This window comes from Gymnoscopelus braueri (genome assembly GCF_963280865.1).
Source record: "Gymnoscopelus braueri genome assembly, chromosome: 14".
Classification (NCBI taxonomy): Eukaryota; Metazoa; Chordata; class Actinopteri; order Myctophiformes; family Myctophidae; genus Gymnoscopelus; species Gymnoscopelus braueri.
In genome coordinates this window covers 31309258-31333257 of record NC_137619.1, presented here as the reverse complement: position 1 = coordinate 31333257, position 24000 = coordinate 31309258, and the positions used below count along the sequence as shown (strand labels likewise).

The 24000-nt window shown below is 43.1% G+C and overlaps 1 protein-coding gene across 1 annotated transcript in view; it reads left to right on the top strand.

Moving 5' to 3' along the window:
- LOC308100967 (ankyrin-3-like) overlaps positions 1 to 24000 on the top strand; it is a gene marked incomplete at its 5' end in the record, with an annotated part of 144595 nt that overhangs the window by 56286 nt on the left and 64309 nt on the right. Inside the window, 14 exons of the mRNA XM_080450186.1 lie at positions 688 to 786; positions 3185 to 3283; positions 6792 to 6890; positions 9067 to 9252; positions 9758 to 9781; positions 12834 to 12932; positions 13736 to 13834; positions 14102 to 14200; positions 14951 to 15148; positions 15792 to 15890; positions 16123 to 16221; positions 16613 to 16711; positions 17098 to 17295; positions 21805 to 21903. Of these exons, the coding sequence (XP_080306312.1) occupies positions 688 to 786; positions 3185 to 3283; positions 6792 to 6890; positions 9067 to 9252; positions 9758 to 9781; positions 12834 to 12932; positions 13736 to 13834; positions 14102 to 14200; positions 14951 to 15148; positions 15792 to 15890; positions 16123 to 16221; positions 16613 to 16711; positions 17098 to 17295; positions 21805 to 21903 (1596 nt within the window). The remainder of the gene's footprint in view (positions 1 to 687; positions 787 to 3184; positions 3284 to 6791; positions 6891 to 9066; positions 9253 to 9757; positions 9782 to 12833; positions 12933 to 13735; positions 13835 to 14101; positions 14201 to 14950; positions 15149 to 15791; positions 15891 to 16122; positions 16222 to 16612; positions 16712 to 17097; positions 17296 to 21804; positions 21904 to 24000) is intronic.

The following is a 24000-nucleotide window of genomic DNA, read 5'->3' as shown; positions in this document are numbered from 1 at the left end:
TTACATAGTTAAACAATTTATGAGTTTTTTACTGTAAGTTTTTTTTTGATTGATTGAATACTTTATTATGCAGAAAGTACAGAGGTACCGTTACAATGCTAAAAGGATAACACATGTGCAGTGGTGTAAAGTAACTAAATGCATTTACTCAAGTGCTGTACTTAAGTACAATGTTGAGGTATTCTTTACTTTACTAGAGTATTTACAATTTTCAGTACTTTTACTTATACTGCACTACATCTCAGAGGCAAATATTGTACTTTTTACTCCAATTATTTGAAAACTTTAGTTACTATTTACTTTGTAGATTTAGATTATTATTACACAACATACTTAACCACTTCATCCCTATATACATTTCAGCCATTTGACAATAGCCGATCTACAATCTCACAATGTGTCTTGATGCGACGCATTGTGAGCTTGTAGATTTGCTATTTTCAAAAGATTTTAATACATTTTATACATTTGAAAACTTAAATGAGTCATTCTGCATGATGAGTACTTTCTACTTTTGGTACTTCAAGTACATTTTGATGCCAATACTTTTGTACCACCACTGCCATTTTGGTCCTGTGTACGTACAGTACAATAGAAAGCTATTCCACCATGACAACAAAAAAAACATGTATACTTGCTAGTAGCTACAGTACATTTTGTCTTGATTTTTCTTGTGTGTTTTCACAGAATGGCCTAAATGCTCTTCATCTAGCCTCCAAGGAGGGGCATTCAGAGGTGGTGGCTGAGCTGTTGAAGCAAGGAGCCAATGTCGATGCAGCTACAAAGGTATGGCCCACTACTTTCACCAAGCACATGTCTGGTGATGCAAGGCAGTACTCAGCCAGTGTAATGAGAAGACTGCAGTTTCAACAACCAACTGCAAATACTGGGAACTTGACTCTTTGGTTTACCTTTAGACACCACATAATGTTCCCAAACAAGTCTCCTTTTTATGAATAGATGTGAAGCACTGTAGGTTAACATGAATATGACGCAATGCCATAAATCATAAGATAATATATTTACAGAAATGTAGTTACTGTAACCTCCTCAGAATACCCCAGAAATTCCACGGTTCTTCCCTCAAAATCTCTTTTCTTGCAACGCACTGCTAAAAGTAGTAGAGCCGGTGGTGGTGGGGAGGGGGATGCTGAAAAACATCACCAAGCTTCTGGCCTGGAGGGCTTTAGCTTCCATCTATTACTCTTGCACAGCCTCCCTGCAAGACGATAGCCTCCTAACGCTCACATACTGTAAACACAGAGAAACATTGAGAAAAATCGTTCCCAATTAGAGGCTCCTTGGCTGACCCCCAGGATGTTCAGGGATTATGCTGAGCTCCTGGGGAGACTCTCGTGCCTGTGTCTTAAGGCCTATACATTTCCTCCTCATTGTGTGTCTAGGCTAGGGGAGAAAGCCTATTAGGCAGGCCCCGATTTTTTGTAAGAGTAGTACTGCCCCTTTTTTACTGTGTGGGTGTTATGTTGACTCTAATGTTCTGCCACTCTTGTTTTTGGGTCAACTAAACAAGAGTTCTTGTCCTCTCACTCTGTCAAGAGCACAGTCGTAACACTTTTATTACAATCACACCACACGTTATGGAGGTGAGCTTCAGGTTATGCACAGAACCACATTCATTGCAACACATATTAGGTTGGGCCTGAATTGCAATATCATGAGTTACATATTATGCCATATTGTTGTTGTGTTTTGAGTGGAAAGAACCTAATAGTTAGAATAACTGTAGGTCTGAGGCGAATACAGTATTATAGGGCAAATGCTTTTAGTTTACAGTATAGAGCATACATAGAATGCCATTTTGCTATTAGGATATTTGTCATTGTCATTAAAGGTAGCTCTCCACCAAACAGACTACTACAGATTACTACAGACTGGCAGTCGAATGAAGTCGGGAGATCAGTCAGTTTGAAAGTGTGAAAAAAAAGTTGCTGAATGCACCTGAGAGCCGAAAACTTGCGACGCGACAGTGTACCCACCGCCCATTCAACAGCAGATTTTCGGCAACAGACGCTTTCTAACACTTACCGCTGCCGACGCCGGTGCGGTGGAGAGCTATCTTTTGAGAACAGTGAACCCCCCCCCCCCATCTCCTCACAGGCCGGGGGATTATGTCAACAGGAAGTATGTTAGTCCTGAGGCCTCTGCACTCTATTTTATCATTGTGCTCAAAGATATGCAGTGGACTCGTAGTCTTTCTGACACTGAGCTCCAAGGATATTGATACACAATATATATAACAAAGTATGTTGACCTGTATGTTTTAACGTTAACTCATAAACAGGAGGCTGCAAATCAGGTTTGTCTATATGAAGCTCCTTAGGCAGCCACATACAGTATTAACCCATTAAAACCAGGAAAGCATCTGTGCCATTTTTTTTTGCGTTGGCTATATTCAAAACTAGATATGCAAGCTCACAGCGTGTCACTTTGTGCCACGCTGCGAGCTTGTACATGTTATTTTGGAAAATCTTGAAAATGTTTGAAAAATGTTGAATGGTTTTGAATTACAAAAAGGATTTAGAAGGCATTTGTAGAATCGGCCTCAGGTCTTAATGGGTTAATACCAACAGGATATAACTGCATACCCTGTTATGTCATGCCTGCATGCCTCATGGTACATGGTTATTAATACGGACGTTAATGAAGTACTCCACAAATGCTAACCACCCACATACAGCCACGGAATGAAAGTATCATCATAACATACTGTACCTGTTGTAACAGGATACGTTTTGTGCAACACCACCACACACTGCCAACAGAACCGTGTGGTGTCACACGGCTGGCTTCACAAGCAGGTATACAGCTTTATAAAAAGCCTCCCGTAGTTTTATTTACAGCCAAGTCAAAGTGGGGCGTAGGGCATCGGAAATGACACATCGTTGGCATGGCGTGGGGGGGGGGGGTAAATGGTGAGAGCGGGGGACTCGAATGGAGGAACATACTGCTACAGATATATACATAGTAGACTACAAACACGAGCCAACACGTCCACAAATGCAGGCACACACACACACACACACACACACACACACACACACGCACACACGCACACACGCACACACGCACACACGCACACACACACACTGAAGCAAGCGGGAACAGTGGAACAGGTGCGACGGAGCTTAACACACATGCCTGTGGTTTTTCCATGTCAATCCAGAAAGGAAACACTGCTCTGCACATATCCTCGCTGGCAGGCCAAGCGGAAGTTGTCAAAGAGTTGGTGACCAATGGAGCCAATGTCAACTCACAGTCTCAGGTGGGATTTCCATCACTCACTCTCTCACACACACACACACACGCGCACACATACACACATGACATAAGTCATTCAGTACTGTACAGACACACACACACACACTCAGAAAATCCTCAGTGTTAATTTAACTCTGAGAGTAATAATGGACTGAAACATGAGTCCATTCTTGCCCATTATTTTAAAAAAGCAGCCTTTGGGCATTTGGCCCCTTCCTACATGAAAGCATCTCCGTACCCCTGACACTGCTGGGGCTCCTCCCAACTGTCCTTTGAGTGTGATCTGTTTTGATAGTGTATGTTGTATACATATAGGCAGCAATGTAGTTTTATTTCTGAAATCGTCAGAGAATTCGTCAGAGAATGTGTGATAAATGCAAAATGCTATTTAATTATCGATACAAAGTTATTGCAAACATTTGAACGAATGACTTATAGACAGAGCAGATCCTTTTAAACAATGTTGTCATCTCCCACAATAAAAAACCTTCATGCTGCTCGTTCACTTTTCCCTGGAGAAAGTTGTGTTGAGCTGCCCATGAGCGAACACAGACTGAGGTAGTAGTGCTGGGAAGGAATGGGAATTATTGTTCCTTTCACTAAAAAGTTTCAGCGTCTGCATTGTCCAACCGACGTCCGACGGAACATCGTCTGTGATTGGCCTGACACTCGATGCACTGTTGCATATTGTTTTATTTCTGTAATCTGTCAGCAACATACATACTGTACCATGCACTGTTTTAAAGAAAGGTTGGCTGCGGATAATCCCCCTCCGTATATGCCGTCTGTATAGTCCCTCAGTCCTGTTCCACACGGTACCACGTCAGAAAATAAACTGTCTCGTCTGTGTCGTACATAAATATATTAAGCTTCAACAAATATAACCAGATGCCAATTTATTAATGTATAGAGAAATGGCGCACACTTTGTCCACTGTCTGTCGCCAGAAATGACAAAATGTCTGAGACAAATTATGTCAAAGCACAGTTTGATGAAAATAAACAGCAGCGATGAATACAATTCCAGAGCCATTGAGATAGAAGAGTTGTGTCGATGAGGGGCCAGAAACGCTATGTTTGTGGGCAGAGTGAATGGAGATGGCCATTGATATGGCACTTTCTATATCAATGGCTCTGGGCACCCTAGTGGCCAGAATATGGGACAAAAATTTTATATCAATATAAACTGTACAATGTCTGAGAAAAGTGAACGTACCAAAAGTAGATGATTTAAAGGCCAGACCCGTGACCAATATTTGTGCCAAGTTTGGAGGAAATTGGACAGTTTGTTTGCTGTGGCATGCCCAATGCACACACATACACAAAATCCATGGCTTTTGGGTTGCTAGGCAGATTAGCACTGATGATTTGACTGTTCATGCACCCACAAAATTAGAATAAGGTCAACATTATAACACTGCCGTAATTAGATCCTGAATCGATGAAACATAAGTTCACACCCGATGCCATTTTCCCCCCCGTGACAGTGTATATTGAAGTGAATTCTGTAGAAGGAAAGGCTTAGTGGATGGGTCCTCACACAGAGAATCTGGCAGTGTTCCAAGTAGGCTTCTCCTCTCAAGGATTGTGCTGCCTTTGCAATTTGCCATCCACTCTGTCAGATGAAGGTTAGGAGTTAATTTAACTCTGAGAGTGTACAAACGTAACCAAATGGACCAATAAGGGTTCAATTGGTTACATTTGTGCACTCTCTGAGTTACACACTGATAAATTAACAGAATTGTACTGTATATTGTATTACTAAGATAAGGGTAGCGAATGCTAAAGCCCACACGAAGAACACAGCACACACATCATTTTAACAACAAAAACCTTGTTGTTGCATGAAGCAGTGGATAGTTAGCACCCAAAAGATTTGATATCCATATCCAAGTATTGTTTTGTCAGCAATTTGGGGCTATGATTCATAACTCCTATGATTACTATTCAGTATCCAAAACAAAATCAGAAGAAATGAGAACAAAAGTGTTTTTTTTTAGAAAGCTTTGAGAATTACCATTGATGAGAAACAGAGATAGACTTGTCACAGTCTGTTTTTGTGTTCTTATCTTTGTATGCTGTTGCATTATGTTTCTTGCAAAACATTTGTATCCTTTTTATGCTTTTTTAAATTGTTTCTTGCACAGTTTTTCCTAATTTTTTTTCTTTGATGCTGTGTAAAGCGCTTTGTAACTCTACTTTAAGTTGGCTATACAAATACGATATTATTAACTCTCTCAGTGCCAGAACGAGAAATCAGAGTTTTTACTTTTTACTGTGATCGCGCTATTCTGTTTATTTTTCATCATAGGTTTCGTTTCCCACTTACTTCACACACACCGGGATCCGGTTTCATGACGCAGATTCCGTTTCCGGTTCTCTTTTTTTTCCCCCGGTCATTTTCGGCCAGAATAGGGAAAAACACGTTTTTTCACACGGTATAAAAAACGAACCGAGAGCTCCACTTCTATTTTCTTTAGTCTGGGTGACGGACAGTCATCGTTGTCGTGTATCACATCGTACTTTAATCCGATCGGCAATCTGCGAAAACGTCACATCCGGTTTATGACGTATGCACTGTTTGAGCCTGTTTGGGGGGCGAACAGCCTTTTTGCATGTAGTTGAAGCGCAAGGGGGCGGGTGGGGAGAGAGTCAGCGCACTGAAGTCAAGGCACAGACTACTGTGTTGTTGACAGACAACGGATGCACGCTTATGAGAAACAACACAAATAAAACCTGGCAAAACAGTTGCGTGCATTAGCGCAAGATGAGGGTAAAGGAAACATTCAGTCTAAATGTCCAGTAATTCGCACGCGAAAAGGAAACATTAATGTCCAGTTTGCTAATCCACAACTACTGTGCCAGATAATCACCAAGAGAGTTTAAAAAGAAAAAACGTTTCAGTCATTCAGTCCGACTTCACTGTAGCCTATAGTAGCCTTTTCATAAATTATATTTGTATTAGGCTGTCCTGAGAGTTTATAATATTTAGAGAAATATAAAGTTTCAAATACAAAAGTATTGGTAGTAGTTGCTGGACATTTAGACTGAATGTTTCATTTATCCTCATCTTGCGCTAATGCACGCAACTGTTTTGCCAGGTTTTATTTGTGTTGTTTCTCATAAGCGTGCATCCGTTGTCCGTCAACAACACAGTAGTCTGTGCCTTGACTTCAGTGCGCTGACTCTCTCCCCACCCGCCCCCCGCCCCCCGCCCCCTTGCGCTTCAACTACATGCAAAAAGGCCGTTCGGGGGGGGGCAAGTGAGTCAGCGAGGTGATCAAGGTGACTATTTGCTGCTCTCTGCTGGTAGAACTGTCGTATGTGTTTAAAACCGCAATCAGACAATTTATTTGAATGAAAAATTACAAAATAAAAAAACACGCAAATCGCTGGCACTGGGGGAGTACTTTATGAAAATACTCTGGCAGTCAAAGAGTTCATATTATAATTATTATTATTATGCTAACGTAATATGTGGGTGTGTTTGTATCTTGTCTTCTATGGCTGTAGAATGGCTTCACACCCCTGTACATGGCAGCCCAAGAGAACCACTTGGAGGTGGTACGGTTCCTTCTGGAGCACAATGCCAGTCAGAGTATGGCCACTGAGGTACTGTATTACATATACATTTGTGTGTGTAGGTTGGCATGGTAAACAGTAAGAGCGTGCACGCATATATCCATGTGTCATTCCTGTAATACCTCTAGAATTAGTTCTGAAGCATATCTCTATTGTACAACCACCACGTCTCTATATCGTTGCATTATCTCTACCTGGGTGTTATGTGGTCATTGCATCTTCTGTACTAACCACTTTGTCCTCTACCTTTGTCCTCCCACCCCCGCTCGCTCGCTCACTCTGCGTCTGCCTGTGACTTCCTGCATCTCTGTCTCTCATCACTCTGACTGTCTCGCTCACTCCCTCTCTCTCTTTTAATGTCTCTCTCTCTCTCTCCCGCTCTCTCTCTCTCTTGCTCGCGACCCCTCCCCCTTCTGTGGGTCCCCCCGCCCCTCCCTTCTCCTCTCCAACTGATCTCTCCGTGAGGGACTAGCGCCCGGCACTGCTTCATTGATTGGTAGTGTGTGGTGGTGATGGAGGCTGGCTGGGTGACCTTGAGCGGGTCACAGAGGAGGTCTGCTCCCGCGGCTGCCTGTCCTTCCTCCTGAGGCTGCTGCCGCAGCCTCACTGCCAGTGGAACTCGCGCACGTGCACTTTCATACGTGCACACTTGCGTCGGGCATAGTGTGCACGCACACACGCTCAGATGCATATGCAATACATACATACATATGCAATTAACACGCTCATACATACATGTACGCACGCGCTGAAATGAGAATCTCTAGAGAAAAAGCCCAGCCAGTCAAACCAACTTCACATCTGTTGAGCCTCGAACGTTAGAACACGTGAAACGCATTGAAATGCGCACACAGATAAGCGCACGCACATGCTGTAACACGCACATATAAATAGACATGCACTAACCTAACACACCTGAGCACTACACTTACTGCATCCGTATCTGTATGCTCCGTATAGCCATGGCACTCAACATGAATGCGAGCACGTGTACGCACACATGTACGGATGAATTTTGTATGATGAGTGTAAAGTATGTGGGAGAATGAAGTGGGCCTATTCTAGCATTATGTAACAGGCACCTACACTTAGGTTCAGTGTGAGCAGGGACTGAGCTTGAGAAAGCAGCAACGTGTACACTGTAGCTACATCTGTTCAATGTCACACAAGTGGTGCTCAAGTTAAATCGTGTACTGGCCACAGCGCTATGAGCAGGTAGATCCCTGTTTTCTTCTGCCGATAGTCAGATGGTTCTTTGTCCTGAGCGCCCAAAGAAGCAGGTCAGGTGCAACTGGGGTATGAGAATCGCCTCTTCACTGGCGAAACTCATGCAAACATTAGCAATGTTTAGCCAGCACCAACGCTGACGGAGTGAGAAAGAACCAGATGACACTGTGATGTGAGGTTTGTTTGTCTGGTAGTACCCAGGTGAACATTAGTTCAATTTAGCCATCACCAATTATAAAAGACTGACAATAGGACAACTCTTATCAGTATTTCATGTTGTTTTTAAATTTAAGTTGAATTTACTAAGAACATACACAGTAAAATCCTCACTGTTAATATATCCATTTGTGACTCTCTCAGAGTTGAATTAGCACTGAGGAGTTTACTGTATAGCATTGGTGGTGGCTACATTTGGCTGACATTTATGTGGTGACAGCCCAAGGACAAATCCATCCATTCCAGTTTTCTCCAGTTCTCTCTTACTATCTCACAAGCTCAAGAACCATTTGAGTATCACAGGAATGAACAGCTTTTGCCCTTAACAACAGAAGGAAAACATTGCTGGCAAAACAGATAAAGAAGGCTATCTTTCTTTTCACATTACAAGGCCTTTTCTTATAGGCTCTTGATAACAAATCATCAAAGATATAGAACTTTGAGATTTCGCTTGGATTGAAAGCTTTGATGCGCTGTAGCCCACCATTAGCCATTAGATGCAATCTTTTTTATTGTTTTTATTTTTATTTCTAAATTTCTATTATAATTGTGCAGCTATCCATTCAGCAATAGAAATATCTATTTCATAGCTATAATTGATGATGATTAATGTTATTTATGTTATGATAAAATTATTATTATTTGCTCATATTGATCCTGACAAGCCTAAGATCCTATGTTGGTACACTGACCAATGCTGCACCATAGCCTACCTACCCAACCCCAGTAACTGTGGTCCTCTTACCCCCCCCCTCGCGCACAGGACGGCTTCACCCCCCTGGCGGTGGCCCTCCAGCAGGGCCATGACCAGGTGGTCTCCCTGCTTCTGGAGAACGATACTAAGGGCAAGGTGCGACTACCTGCCCTGCACATCGCAGCTCGCAAGGACGACACCAAGGCCGCGGCCCTGCTACTACAGAACGACCACAATGCCGATGTGGAGTCCAAGGTGAGAACTGACCGGTTCAGATCTTTCGGTTGATTGGTTTGTTTGATAGATTCTTTTTAACAGTTTTTTTGGTCACTCACTTTCTTGCTGCAGTTATCGTCCGTTCTTTCTGTCTTTATTTCTTTGTATCTTCTGTTCTGCACCTTTTTAGCAGATTGGAGAAGGGCGATCGATCCGCCTTTTCTCCTGCTAATTGCACCCTGTTGTTAAACAACCGCTACTTGAAGACCTACCGTAGCCTTGTGCAAAGAAGAGAATGCGTGCTCACTGTCACGCTGGACTTTAAACTGTGGAAACGACGCCCGCACAACTAATAGCTCGGTTCAGACAGTAACAACAACACTTGACTTTGAGTTCTGAATCCCTTCCTTTTTTTGTTGTTGTTGATTTCAGTTTTGTACTGAGCTCCTTAATCCCTATCTCTCTCCCCACCCTTCCTTTATGTTTATGGATTTTTGTTTGCTTACTAATCGCTCGTTCTCTCCTTTCTTGGCTGGCTCTGTAGATGATGGTGAATAGAACGACAGAGGTACACCTCTACTCTGTGCACTCCTTAGTCTATCTATCGCAGACTAAAAAGAAAGAAAAAAGACATACAATTCCCCTGATTCATGCAGTAGTGTTGCTGCTCCCCCATCCCCTTTCCCCACTCCCTCTCCTGGTTTAACCCATCCACCTGCCCCCTTCCCTTCTCCCCATTGCTTCATTCATGTAGTGGATATCTGCTGTTGCTGATAGTGAGATAGGCAGCATACAGTATAGCTCAGAGATCTCCGCCTACTGATGTCTGGTGACATCTAAATTCAATGTATGGGCAAAAACTGTGTGGAAACAATTCAGAGATTTAAAACTTAACTGCAGTGCTGAACCATTGCGAAGACCTTAAGGTGGTTCTTCCTATTGGGACAGTGACATGATTTGTGTTCAAAGCAATAATTGTGGGTTTGTCAGCGAAGGTTTTCTCTGCTGTTCTAACCCCTAAATTGAATTTAGATTTCACCAGACTGCAACACGAGACTAGGCAGCATGTAGTCTCGCGTAGCCAGACAATCAGAGATCTCTGCCTGGGAGGAGATCTCCGATCATCTGTCTACGTGAGACTAGGCAGCAATCATTCTAGCATGTCTTGCTAATGCTGATGTATTGTAAACAATGTTTGCTCTATGGCTGGAGGATTGGGGTACCAAGGGACCCTTAAAGTCTAATGGTTTCATGGCTTTTCCTGCTTCACTTTTGACCTCTTATTATCACGTTCCTTGTGAAGATCCTGTGACAATACATGAAACTGACTAACAAGATAGCATGGCAACTCAAGTCGGCGTAATGGCATAGTCGACAATACTCACATGGTGCTCATTTGGCTCTTACTACATACTCAAGGGATGGTCAAATGTATCACACTTTGAGTATGAAATAACAGCAACATTTACTGTGGATGTGAATGTGGTCAATAACACCACAAGAAAAGTGGTTATCATTCATCAGAATGTTAAGAGCAGTACTTTAGCCATGGCATCATGCATGGCCATCAAATATTAAAGGAACACAGCCTTCCAGTGACAACTAGACAACTAGTCTGATTAGTTTACGACTAGTCTGCCTTACAAATCCCCCCCACCCCTGTGTTTATTCTGCATGGGACCCATACAAGCTAGCAGCAAGCTAGCCCAAAACTATTTCTAAGGGAATAGAAGGACCCATTGGTCACACCAAATCCAAGAGGCTGTCCTCTGTCAAAGATCTGTTATGTTTGGCATCGCTCTGGGGCTTTGGCCAGCTCGCTGGCTGGCTGGCAGGCTAGTTGTTTTGACTGACGTGAAAATGGCTTTGACAATATAAAGTTCACAATGCAGTGCATGATGAAAACACTCTGATGGAAGAAAGTGATGACAAATTATACAAGAAACGAAATATATTCTCCCTGATCAACACAGCCAAGTTTGGATTATCTTATTTTTACGTTTAAATTTACGTTGAATTAATTTCTGTTTTCAAATGTGAAAATAGCAGCTATTAGTTGTCCACATTGCAGCGTGTTTGTTTTGGATGTGTAAAGAGAGCAAATGTAGGGAATGGGATGGTGGATACACATCTATATGACATCTGCTTTCTGCAGGACGAAATAGTTAATTGAAATGGGGATCACTTGTGATTGGAGAGGTTGGTGTGAAATTCCTTCATTGATTGGACGGATTTGGCTAAAATGGAACCCGGAACATTTTGTACACTCTCGGAGACAAATTAGCACTCACGGCTTTACAGTGTTGCTTTCACAGCTGTTTGACACTAAGCCAGGTTTTTTTTTTACCAGGAAGGAAGTGACAGTAATTCAAGCCATTAGCAAATAGATGTACATTGCAATGTAACAAAACATTGCTAAATAACAACCCATAAGTTCACCTTATCTCTAAAGCCTAATTTACAGTGGTGGAAGAGTACTCACATTTTGTTGTGAGCTTGTAGTTTGGCTATTTTCAAATAGCCGGAATATATATAGAGCTTAATGTATGTTTAGTAATAAAAATCTAAATATAACAAGTAACTAGTAACTAAAGTTTTCAAATAATTGTAGCGGAGTAAAAGTAAAATTATTTTCCTCAGAGATGTAGTGGAGTAGAAGTAAAAGTATTGAAAATTGGAAATACTCCACTAAAGTAAAAAATACCTCAAAATTGAACTTGTACTAGTAAATGTACTTAGTTACTTTACACCACTGCTAATTTATACTTTGTTGTACGACAGTATCGCTCATCAAACATAACAGATTTTCAAGCCAAAAGGGCATTGCATGACTTTTGTATTCAGCGGGTGACACAGTCGTTCGACAAAGTTGTTAGTTTTGATGTGGTTTCTTTCTGTCAGAAGCCTTCATACTTATTAACCAGTAATTTGACTGTTGGTGGTGTTGTGTCAACATTATGTGATCGTAACTGTGAGTGTAAACTTCCCCAGTGTGGCAGCATTCAGTATTGTGAACGCTCATAGAGGCCTGTGTTCAATTATACTGAATTCTGAATGTAACACTCTACGTGTCAATGTAGCATTGGCCCCATGTTTGATGTTTCTGAAGACTTTCTCTGCCAGATTGAGTAAAGTCATATGAGTGTGTGCACGTGTACGGTAAACAGAGTGCATCCTAGTTGAATGGACTGTGATTGTAGACACATGAGAATACTGTATATCCTCTATTGTAGTAGACAAATAGTCTGCTGCAATTGTAGACTTTGTGAATGACATTGATATCAAGCTCATAGCCTATACTGACCCTTGTTTTTGTTTCCCTGTCTGTGGTGGTGTGTGTGCGCGTGTGTGTGTGTGTGTGTGTGTGTGTGTGTGTGTGTGTGTGTGTGTGTGTGTGTGTGTGTGCGCGCGTGCGCGTGTGCGTGCCTCTGCAATGTGCATACATGTTGTTTGTTTCTATGAGCACATGTTCATCTGTTTGTTCCCATGTGTGCATTTGTTTGTTTGTGTGTGTGTGTGTGTGTGTGTGTGTGGTATATGTGTGTACGTGTGATTGTGTATGTGTGTGTGCGTGCGCACGTGTGCGTGTGTGGTTGTGTTATTTTCTTTCTCTCTCTCAGAGTGGTTTCACTCCTCTCCACATCGCCGCTCACTATGGCAACATCAACGTAGCCACGCTACTGCTGAACAGAGGGGCTGCTGTCGACTTCATGGCCAGAGTGAGTATCATCTGCCCTCTGCTGGCCAGAAGGGGCATTACATACACTGACAGCCGTAAACTACAGTCATTGGGCCAAAGTGACAAGCCTTTTTTTGTTTTTGTTTTCAAATTCTAATCATTATATTATGGTCAAATTTACTTAGTAGGCCACTTGCAAAAGATGTTCATTCTTTATTTATTTATTTACTGTACTTATTGTAGGAAGGATAAGATCAAATAAAAGCATCAGCTAAATGCCTAAAGGCCCCAATGCCCTAATGAATAAAACATGCAAATGTTATCTCACCCAGTGCCTCTCGCTGCTGACACCAGCAACTAGCAAGCAGTGTAGAATTAACTTTTGTTTACTATGGTATTTACATAGTAATTCAGCCACACGTGCCGTTAAGAATATTTGTTGCAACATTAGACTAATGAGAGTCAACGATGGCCTGTAATTATATTATCTAGCCACATCTGAGAGAGTGTTGGTGTTTGTGTTGCTATTGACAGTGATTACAGTGCTTCTGGCCTGTGGCGTAACACTACAACAATGAGACTATACAATGTACTGTAGACTCTACAGTATATTGTATAGTCGCATATTGTATTTGTGTTAATCACACTCATTTAATAGGAATACCTGAGTAAATAGCCTTCTTAGGAGCACTCAGTGTGCATTTGTGAAGGATCGCCATCTGAGAAGACAGAATGTGCTTCAAAATCACAAAAGTGCAATGAACTCACTTCAGGCCTTTTTAAAATGTTTATACTATTGTTGTCAATTGTTAACCTGCTGTAACTCTCTTCTTGTCCTCTCAGAATGACATCACACCACTCCACGTAGCATCTAAAAGAGGAAATAGCAACATGGTGAAGCTGCTGCTAGACAGAGGGTCCAAAATAGACGCCAAGACGAAGGTGAGACACCAGAGGACTGATTGATGAAGACGTTCAATAGCCCTACATATCATCACGAGGACTATAAAGTTGTTATTCTCTGACTTGGTGCAGTGGAGTGGGTCAGGACCCAAAAATTAAGATCTTCCACACAAAACCAGTTGACAACCACAAAAAAGACAAACCATGTTAAATATAGCCTCTCTCTCTTCCTATCTCTCCCTCTCTCTCTCTCTCTTTCTGTCTCTCTCTCTTTCTTTCTCTTGCTATCTCTCTTCATCCTGTCAGGATGGTCTGACGCCGCTCCACTGCGGGGCGAGAAGCGGCCATGAGCAGGTGGTGGAGATCCTCCTGGAAAGAGGGGCTCCAATCCTGTCCAAGACCAAGGTAGCTACTGATGCGATCAGTTGCTTTTAGCTTTACTCTGTCTAGGAAAGCAATTATAGGGTCACCAAAAACTCATGTTTACATTTTTATAGTTTTGTTTGTTTGTTTATTTACTGGACATTCAATAGAATAGAAGAGAATAGAAATGTAACTATAACAGGCTCATATTTCATTTGACACAGTATTGTTGATAATAAGTATGAATATGGTTTTGGTACCCTAACCTTACATCTATTAAAAAAATTAACACATTTAACAACTGTTAAAAGTTAGTAGCTGTTATTTCGCTGTTGCTCTAGTGTTGTGCAGCACTGTCTCCATAACGATTGTGCGACCTCCCCACCAGACCAGCCCGACGTGGCCGCGTAGCCCCCCCCCTCCCCTCCGCGCGGGACCACCAGCGTAACAAAACACAAGACGTTGTTGTAATGTCCTCGTTATAACAATGCTCCCACAAACAGTTCAGAACCCACACCACATCCGCCTTCACAGTGTTCCTCCGCAGAGCGCGCGACCACGTCCCCTAACGCCTGTCCAATGTCCGTGTGTCCATCATCTGTCTGTCCGCGTCGTGTGTGTTTGTCTCGTTTTCTCTCTTCTTCTCTCTCTCTCTCTCTCCATTTCCATCTTCGCCTTGCCCTGTCTGGCGCTCTCTCTTTCTCTCCCTCCCTCCCTCCCTCCCTCCCACTCTCTCTCCCTTCCCCGCATCCCACCGTTCCACCGTCACCCCGGTCCCTCCCGCCCCTGTAGAACGGCCTGTCCCCGCTCCACATGGCGACACAGGGCGACCACCAGAACTGCGTGCAGCTGCTGCTGCAGCACGACGTGCCCGTGGATGACGTGACCAACGACTACCTGACGGCGCTGCACGTGGCAGCGCACTGCGGCCACTACAAGGCGGCCAAGCTCATCGTGGACAAGAAGGCCAACCCCAATGCCAAGGCCCTGGTAAGGATGAAGGGGAAAAGAAGGCAGGGGGGTCTATGTTACGTATGCGTCGCATTGCATCGCAAAGCATTGCACTGCGTTGTGAGCTTGTGGATCTGCTTTTTAAAATTTTCAAAATAACAGACAGACAGATATATAGATAGATGGGAAAGCAAAAAGCAGTGAGTGTGTGTGTGTGCCAACTGTCACTTTCTCTGCCCAGTCACTTGCTTCCTGTCAGATTAGTCATTTTCTAAGCTTTTTTTAAGCTTGAGCCAAGGTTTTCAGGGTATCCGGTTGTGTTTGTTAGTTTGCGTGTGCGTGTTTGTGCGTGTGTGCGTGCGTGCGTGCGTGTGGGGTGCGGGGTGTTTGAGGTCTGTCACTTGCCATGCACTACTGAGCATTGTTATCATGTGGTGTGGTGGCTGTTGGCGTGGTGACCCAAAGTCGTCTTAGAAAGAAGAACTGTGAACTTCACTGTGCAGTACAGATTCCATCTTTAGTCTCAAGGCAGCAACGACAGCTAAAGGAATTAATTCAGTTTGAACTGAAAATCAGCTCTGCGGGTTAACATATCTGTGGTATTTCAGCTGCGTCCTACCTGCGTCCTTAGCCTAAGTTTTTTGGGGGGTGTGTGTGTGTGTGTGTGTTTTCCTCTGCACAGAACGGTTTCACACCACTGCACATCGCCTGCAAGAAGAACCGGGTCAAAGTGATGGAACTGCTGTTAAAACACGGAGCTTCCATCCAGGCTGTCACTGAGGTACACAAATGGACTGGATTCACTTTAACCTATTTTATTTCTAATCTACACGTGACTAGCTTTGTATGTGGATTTTATGTGGATGTTGAACCAGATCAGCTATTTCTTTATATTTTTAAACTTTAAATGTCTATACAGACGGCCAGCTGACATGGTTTGCTTGTGAATAGATGGTCAATGTCATCCTTAAAGAAAAACACCATGTACTTATGACCGTATGTTTCACCTGCAGTCTGGCCTGACGCCCATCCACGTGGCAGCCTTCATGGGCCACGAGAACATTGTCAACGCCCTGACGCATCATGGAGCATCGCCCAACACCACCAACGTGGTAGGGGGACAGTAACAACATCCTCTGGTCCTTTAGAATGCTTATTGGATCACGCTTAAAACCCAATTTGAATAATTCTGTTGTTTTGTTTTATTCTGGTAGTGTAATGTTTCTTTTATGTATATGAGAAATTTTGATGACTGGTTTAATGACTGGTAAACTGTCATATAAGCACTGATGTGATTAGCTGCCACTTTGGAAGTCATCATGCATCTGCTAAGTGTATCTATTTTAAACTTCGTTAAAAAACCTACAGCCTGTTGGATTGTGTGTGTGTGTGTGTGTGTGTGTGTGTGTGTGTGTGTGTGTGTGTGTGTGTGTGTGTGTGTGTGTGTGTGTGTGTGTGTGTGTGTGTGTGTGTGTGTGTGTGTGTGTGTGTGTGTGTGTCCAGCGAGGTGAGACGGCACTTCACATGGCAGCCAGGGCAGGCCAGGCAGACGTGGTTCGATACCTGCTGCAGAACGGAGCCAAGGTGGAGATCAGAGCCAAGGTTAGAACACTGAGACTCATAATCAATACCTCGTCTTACTTTATGAAGGGTTCTGAAACACTATTGTTTTTGTTCGTTCTTATTCTGCTGCGGTTTTGCTAATTCCCATGAGATGGTATAAAACCTCCAAGTCTGAGTCAAGACCAAGATAGTCAAGTCCAAGTCAAGTCACAGGTTACTGTGGCTCACGTCAGACATGAGTCCAAATCCTGGCCTCTGGATACCAGGGTGGGTGGGGTTATAAAACATGTCGATCCTTTATCTGGATGCATGGGCAACCATTGATCTCAACTTTCAAGCCCAAAAAAAACATTGCAATCAAAATGGGTAATGTTCATGTATCAAATTTTTAGACCCTCTCTCCTCCTTTTCTCGTCTCTCTTCAGGATGACCAGACTGCTCTGCACATCTCCAGCCGGCTGGGCAAGGCAGACATCGTCCAGCAGCTGCTGCAACGCGGGGCCGCGGCCAACGCCGCCACCACCTCGGGCTACACCCCACTCCACCTGGCCGCCCGCGAGGGCCACCAGGATGTGGCCGCCATGCTGCTGGAGAGCGGAGCGTCGCTCTCCTCTGCCACAAAGGTCAGCCACTGGTTGGACACACACACAACACCAAGATGCACACTTCAGCCCTATTTTATACATTGTCGTATAAAGTTATTTTTGCAAGGCGACGCCATAAATGTGCCCCCAGTGCAGGCTATTATTACGGGCCCTAGTAGTGTACGCTAGCTACTAGTTATGAAGCACGCACACACACACACACACACACACACACACACACACACACACACACACACACACACACTCACACGCACTCACGCGCACATGCACACACTCACGCAGACACGCACGCATTCGCACTCACAGGTACAGGTACTTTTCCCCTGTTCCACACCAGAGACCTCAGGTTCTCACCTATTTGAGTGGCCTTGCATTGAGACAAATCCTTGACATCCTCCTACAGACTGAAATGGGTTTGCCCCTTTGAGGGGGCAATTTCCTTTCTTCTTCTGATCAACAGTATCATTATTTTTTTAATCAATATACAAATGATACACATCAGAATCTATTTAATTGTTACTTTCATAATACCCACTAGGCATACATAGGAGCAAAATACAGTTCTCCGCAACTCATGGTGCTTGTCACATTTAAAAACAGCAGACACATTCAAAAGAGGCAAAGGCATTAAAAACATTAAAAAGGAGAGAGAGAGAGAGAAGACAACAATGGGGACAAAAAAGTGCTGACTGTGACTGGCCTGCAGGTGAGGAAGTCCAGATCCAGTTGCAAAGAGGTGTGTTGAGACCCAGTGTGCGCAGCTTCCCTATCAGCTGTTTGGGAATAATGGTGTTAAAAATTGCTGTAGTCAATGAACAGCATTCTGACGTGTGTGTGTTTCTCTTGTCCAGGTGTGTTAGGGCCAAGTGCAGAGCAGTAGACAGTAGACACAGCATCGCCAGTGGACCTATTGGCCCGATTTTACCGTGTCACTGCTGACCCGAGGGAGGGAGTTGCTCAGTGTGAAGTCGGTCGTATCATCCTGTATATCAAGATACTAGTTTCGAGCCAACTTATGGGTTTTTCTTCTTTAGGTCTCAATTCTGGTCATGTCACAATAGGCTAACATTCTACAACAAGACCAGGAGACCTGGTTCTGCCAGACCCAGAATAAATTCCTTTTCCTTTTATGCCCATGTATGGACGAAAGGGGGACGAAATTGGCTTCGTCAGAATACATTCCTAGTACTTTATAAGATCAGAGCACTACGTCACGCCGGACTTCGCATGACGTGTCAGCCTGACACGTCATGCGACACGTCATGCGAACCCTAACCCTCTTTTTTGCCCATGTATGGACGAAAGGGGACAAAGCCTCATGTAGGCCGACGCCTTGGGTCTGGCAACAAAAATATTTGGTGAAAACAAGACAATCTACACGTGGCACGTGTTGTGAGCTTGTAGATCGGCTATAGTCAGCCAAGAGATTTGGTGTAGAGGGAAAACAGGATTGGTATAGAGTAGACCCCTGGGGGACCCTGGTCAATGAAGGATTTAGTGTTTAAGTGGTTCAGACTGACCTAGAACAAATAATCTGGGGCTGAATGGAATTTTGGAAATGAAATGTCATAGAGGTTATCACAATTGTGGAATTTTATCATAGGACCATAAAATATAATGGCACCATTTTAAATTTAATGTGAGTTCTGAACACAGGCTGTACTCCGAGGTGGCAATCTGAATCACTGTCAAGGGCCTGATGACAATGAACACATTGTTGGAGGGCCCTCTCTCTCTCTCCATGCCCCCCCCCCCAACTCCACAGGCCCGAGTGCAACCTGCACTGTTTATGTGCAGGCTGTTTCCCAAACAGTGGGTCGGGACCCATGTTTGAGTCACGCGGACCAATTTTTATGGGTCGCGAGTAAATATCTCCTTTTTTTCGTTTCCTACATTTAAAAAATACATATATTATTTCAAAAGATTACAAAAAAGTTGAAACAAAAAAAATCACAACTTTTCATCAATTAAAAACAATTCCAAAATTGTTCAAAAGTATTTCATAAATAAAATAAAACAATCGAATAATTCCCATAAATAAATACAAAAAAAGTTTAAGAAGTAGCGGGGGAAATAGCTAGTGAAAATAGCAGATCTACAAGCTCACAGATCATCGCTTCGCGCCGCGCTGTGAGCTTGCAGATCTGCGATGCTCACTAGTTTGTGTCCTGGGCAAACGTCTAATTTCTCTTTTGGGTCTTGAGCTTAAAAGTATGGGGACCACTGGTGTATTGTATACTGCACATCTCCCTCCCTGCTTCTTCTACCACTTTTACTTCCTCTTTCTTGCTCTGACACTTACAGATGTTCTCTCCTACTCTCTCTGTCACATGCACTCCCTCATACACACACGGCTTGAGAGCCTCAGAAACAACATCCATGTCAGTACCATTTATGTCCACTAGAAGGCTCTGCTCTCTTGTTTCCACCAACATCCGCAGAGATCATCTCTCCATGCAGTTTGCTGCCATGAAACTAAGCATCAGCACATGGTTGTAACCCTTAACATTCATATCTAGGTACCGGTAGGCCTGATGACATAACGTATAATATCTGAGGTTTGTCTAAACAACAGCTCAGCTAAAATCATTCCCATTGGGGTGGTAAGGTCATACAAAGTTTACACAGTGATTATACCCAGGACAGTGTGGGTATTAGTGTTTGCTGAGTAATTTAAAGCGGTTCTTTTTTTTCATTTCTTTTTACCCACAGGCACATTTTTTCGTATACATTCAGTCACCATGACCAGATAACGTCACCATGACAATGGAGCTCATTTTCTGGTGCTTCCACGTGTGGTTAATTGCATACACACCAAGGTCAAAGAGATAATGTAGAGACCACTGGGAACTGGATGTTTGTGTGTGTGTGTGTGTGTGTGTGTGTGTGTGTGTGTGTGTGTGTGTGTGTGTGTGTGTGTGTGTTTGTGTGTGTGTGTGTGTGTGTGTGTGTGTGTGTGTGTACATGTGCGTGCACGCATACTGTATATCTGCGTCTGTGTGCATGTGTGTGCATAGGTGCGTGCGTGCTTGCATGTATGCATGGGTGCATGCATACTGTACGTGTGTGTGTGTGTGTGTGTGTGTGTGTGTGTGTGTGTGTGTGTGTGTGTGTGTGTGTGTGTGTGTGTGTGTGTGTGTGCGTGTGAGTGTGCATGTGTGCTATTACTGGGGGCTATCCTTGAAGGTGACCTCAAAGATTAATGAAGGGTAAACCCCATGGTGTTACACTCTCTCTCTCTCTCTCTCTCTCTCTCTCTCTCTCTCTCTCTCTCTCTCTCTCTCTCTCTCTCTCTCTCTCTCTCTCTCTCTCTATCTCTCTTTCTCTCTCTCTCTCTCTCTGCATCTTTGGGGACGTAGCCTAAGTCAGCTGTCCTGGGGGATGATGTCATAGTACAGAGAGAGAGAAAGTAGAGATTTTTAGAAGGGAATTAGCAGAGAGAACAAATCTGACCTATGCTGTTTCTGTGTTGTTTTAGAGACTGCACGCCATGAAGTACGTCAGCATTATTTCAGTGCCTACATCCTTACACAGGAACTATAAAACATTTATCTATTAGACTACCACACTGCGTATCACTGTTATCACTCTGTAATAAACGAGGTCAAGTGTTTCGGTGTGGAATGAGAGGTTTATTTTTGTATCTGTGAGAGAGACCTGCATGCCTGTGGAAAATATGACCTAATGCCTTAAAATGGCTTCTCACACATGAGATATGAAGCTTAAATTAACATGATCACATTATACGACAGCCATTTATAGATATGGAATATCTTGGGGAATACAGGACACAACGTTGTATTATCTCAGGTCACTCTGTATGCCATAAAGTGAAACCCATGCATTTTGCCACACTTCCTGAGAGGATGATAAACCTCATTAAATTAATGAGAGATTCAGAGTCTTTTTTTTTCTGGGAGCATTAAATGTTTTCAGTCAAGTGTTAAATGTTTTATATTTGCCGTCTAGAGTCAGTCTAAGCACATACTTTGCCAGAACATAATTTCTCCTGCTGAAACCCCCTGCCAGCCTTGTGATCAAAATGTTATAGTTGGCGTTAATTCTTGCTTTGCTTCAGAAGATTTCTTGAAACGTCTCATAACCTTGAATTTCTAGCACCTCGGGTATTTTAGCTTTTCGCCATTTGATGAAACCTTTCAAGACCATCAAAAAGCTGTGGCTGTTAACTTGGCAAATACACTTTAAAACAATGCAATGTGAACTGAATGGTTTCAATGGGCACTGGGTCCACTTACCAGTACATAAACCTTCATCGGAACCTTCTGTAAAAAGAAAAGAGGAAATACCAGAGTACAGGAAATGCCAAACCTGAGAGTGTGAGGTTTTAAAATGTGAGCAATGCTATGACATTGATAGCAGCAGTAAGATCCACAGATACAGAGTTAAGTCAACAAAGGCAAACACGTCCACCATGATAATCAGGGGAATAATAACTAAGACAACGGTCTACCTTTGAGTCTTTGTCTGTCTCACGTTGATGATGTGTCTCCCCTTTGTGCTCAACAGAAAGGGTTCAGTCCTCTGCACGTGGCAGCCAAGTATGGCAAGATGGAGGTTGCCAGCTTGCTCCTACAAAAGAGAGCTGCCCCCGACGCTGCTGGGAAGGTGAGTTGTCTGGAGAGGGTGGTGGAGAGCCAACACAACACACTTGTGGAGAGTCTGCTTATTCTATCTACAAACATCTGAGGGTGTTTTCAGACGATTGCTGCTCCTGGTGAACTTGAGTTGTCTAAAGAGGGTGGTGGAGACAGGGGCACAACACACATACTGTATATACTGTGTATGCATACCTACAGTATGGTAGTTTTCCCCAAACAATCACGAAGCGTACCAATTCAAGTGGACCGTGAACTCTTTACTGATCAGAGGTGGCTGTGGGCTACGCAATCTCCGTACTCAAGTAGAAGTACAAATAATTATGAAAGAAGATGCTCTGCTAGAAGTTCAAATAAGATTCACATAATTTATTAAAATGTAAGTATACTAAGTATGTTTAAACTAAGGCTCCATATCCACACTAAGATGTTTGAAAACACATACTATAACTATTGCTATGTTTGGACCTAGCACCTACACAAGGTCAAGCTCAAACAAGCAAATAATTCCACAACAACCATGTGATAGTGATACTGAAGAGTTCACAACCAATCTTGGCCACAGAGAAAATGATTTGCATTCCAACCAATCTAAATGCCCTGTTTTGGATTTTGGTTAGTACATGGTTTGATTATTATTTCCTGTTCAATGTAAGGGAAAAGATCATTGTTGTTCCATGTTTGTCACAGCACAGCTGATTCGGAGCGTTGAATTCTATATATTGCAAAGCCTCAATTAATAGCCCAGGCTTTTATTTGCTTCAATCATTGAAAACAACCGCCCTATTTAGGAAAGGAGTTGGGATCTTTAATTGCTTTAGCACAATTTATGAATCATTAATTCTCCATAGCACCAACCATGGCACAGAGAGAAAGAGAGAGCCTTTGATAGCCCTCGAATTATCCTATTCTTTGTGCAAAATCAATAGTGGCACAGGGTGCCAAACCTCCCCCCAAAACACACAAAAACCACGTTTCAGACAATCAGGCTTCTGGTTATAACCATATTAACAGCAAGCAACATACGCACACTTGCTCCGAGCGCACGGTACACCCCTTAGGCGTGCCAGTGGACACTGCAGGTGGAAAGCTCACAAAGTATGAAATGCAAACAACATTTTTAGTTTTCACTTTCCTGTTTAGTCCTAGACCTGAACTGAGTAGCCTAGAATGTCAATCATGTTTTGTGTGTTGTGACCAAATGCTATGACAGCATTTGTGCCTTTCAGTACAGACACACACAGGTCATGTGACGTGTTTCAGGCATGGAATATGGACAGCGATTATCCTGACAAGATGCTACAACTAAAAGTGCGGTTTTACAATGTAAACATCTTAGCGTGAATGTAGCTTACGTCACAATCTGGTCTCCTCTTCAAACAAGGCAACCTTTAAAATAGTTAGAGGGGGAGACAGAGATAAAGGTGGGAATGATAATTGATTGAGTTAAATGATCACAGAACCGGTATCTTTACATTCTGGATTAGAACAATGTAGAGAGATAGTTTCATGTACAGTATTGTATACTTACATAATGTAGAAGGCTGCATGGCTCTCTGAACACTCCCAACAACAATGGCATCCTGAGTGAGGGAGAGAGACACGATGACTGAGACATGATGATTGATTTAATCACAGTATGGGTAATTACATGATCACAGTACCGGTACCTGGTTGCATATTCATCCAATGGTAATAATTTCAGCTTGTCCCACTGGCCTGCTAAGCTTTTCAGCTCTGACTGCAGGGTTAACTGTTGCCCTACTATCACATTTAAGCAGGCACTTGTTGCGGTCCTCAAGCGCAGATTTAGGGACAGAACTGGTTCAGATGAGGCAGAATTCTTGGGTGTCCAGAAATGACAAATCTGCATAAAGAAATCTTCGGTGAATGACCTCAAGTTGCTGTATCTTCACATCATAGACTCCCTCTGTATCCATCATGGACTCATCCTGACCTGAGTCATCTCTCCTGGCATGGTTTTCTTCTCCTTGTTTCTTTTCTGTGGCAGTGCAGCCTTCACTTCCATGTTTGTCTCCTCATCGTGTGTCGTGATTTTTTACCGTTTACCATGTGGCTTTCCAAATTATCCAATAATCCAATATTC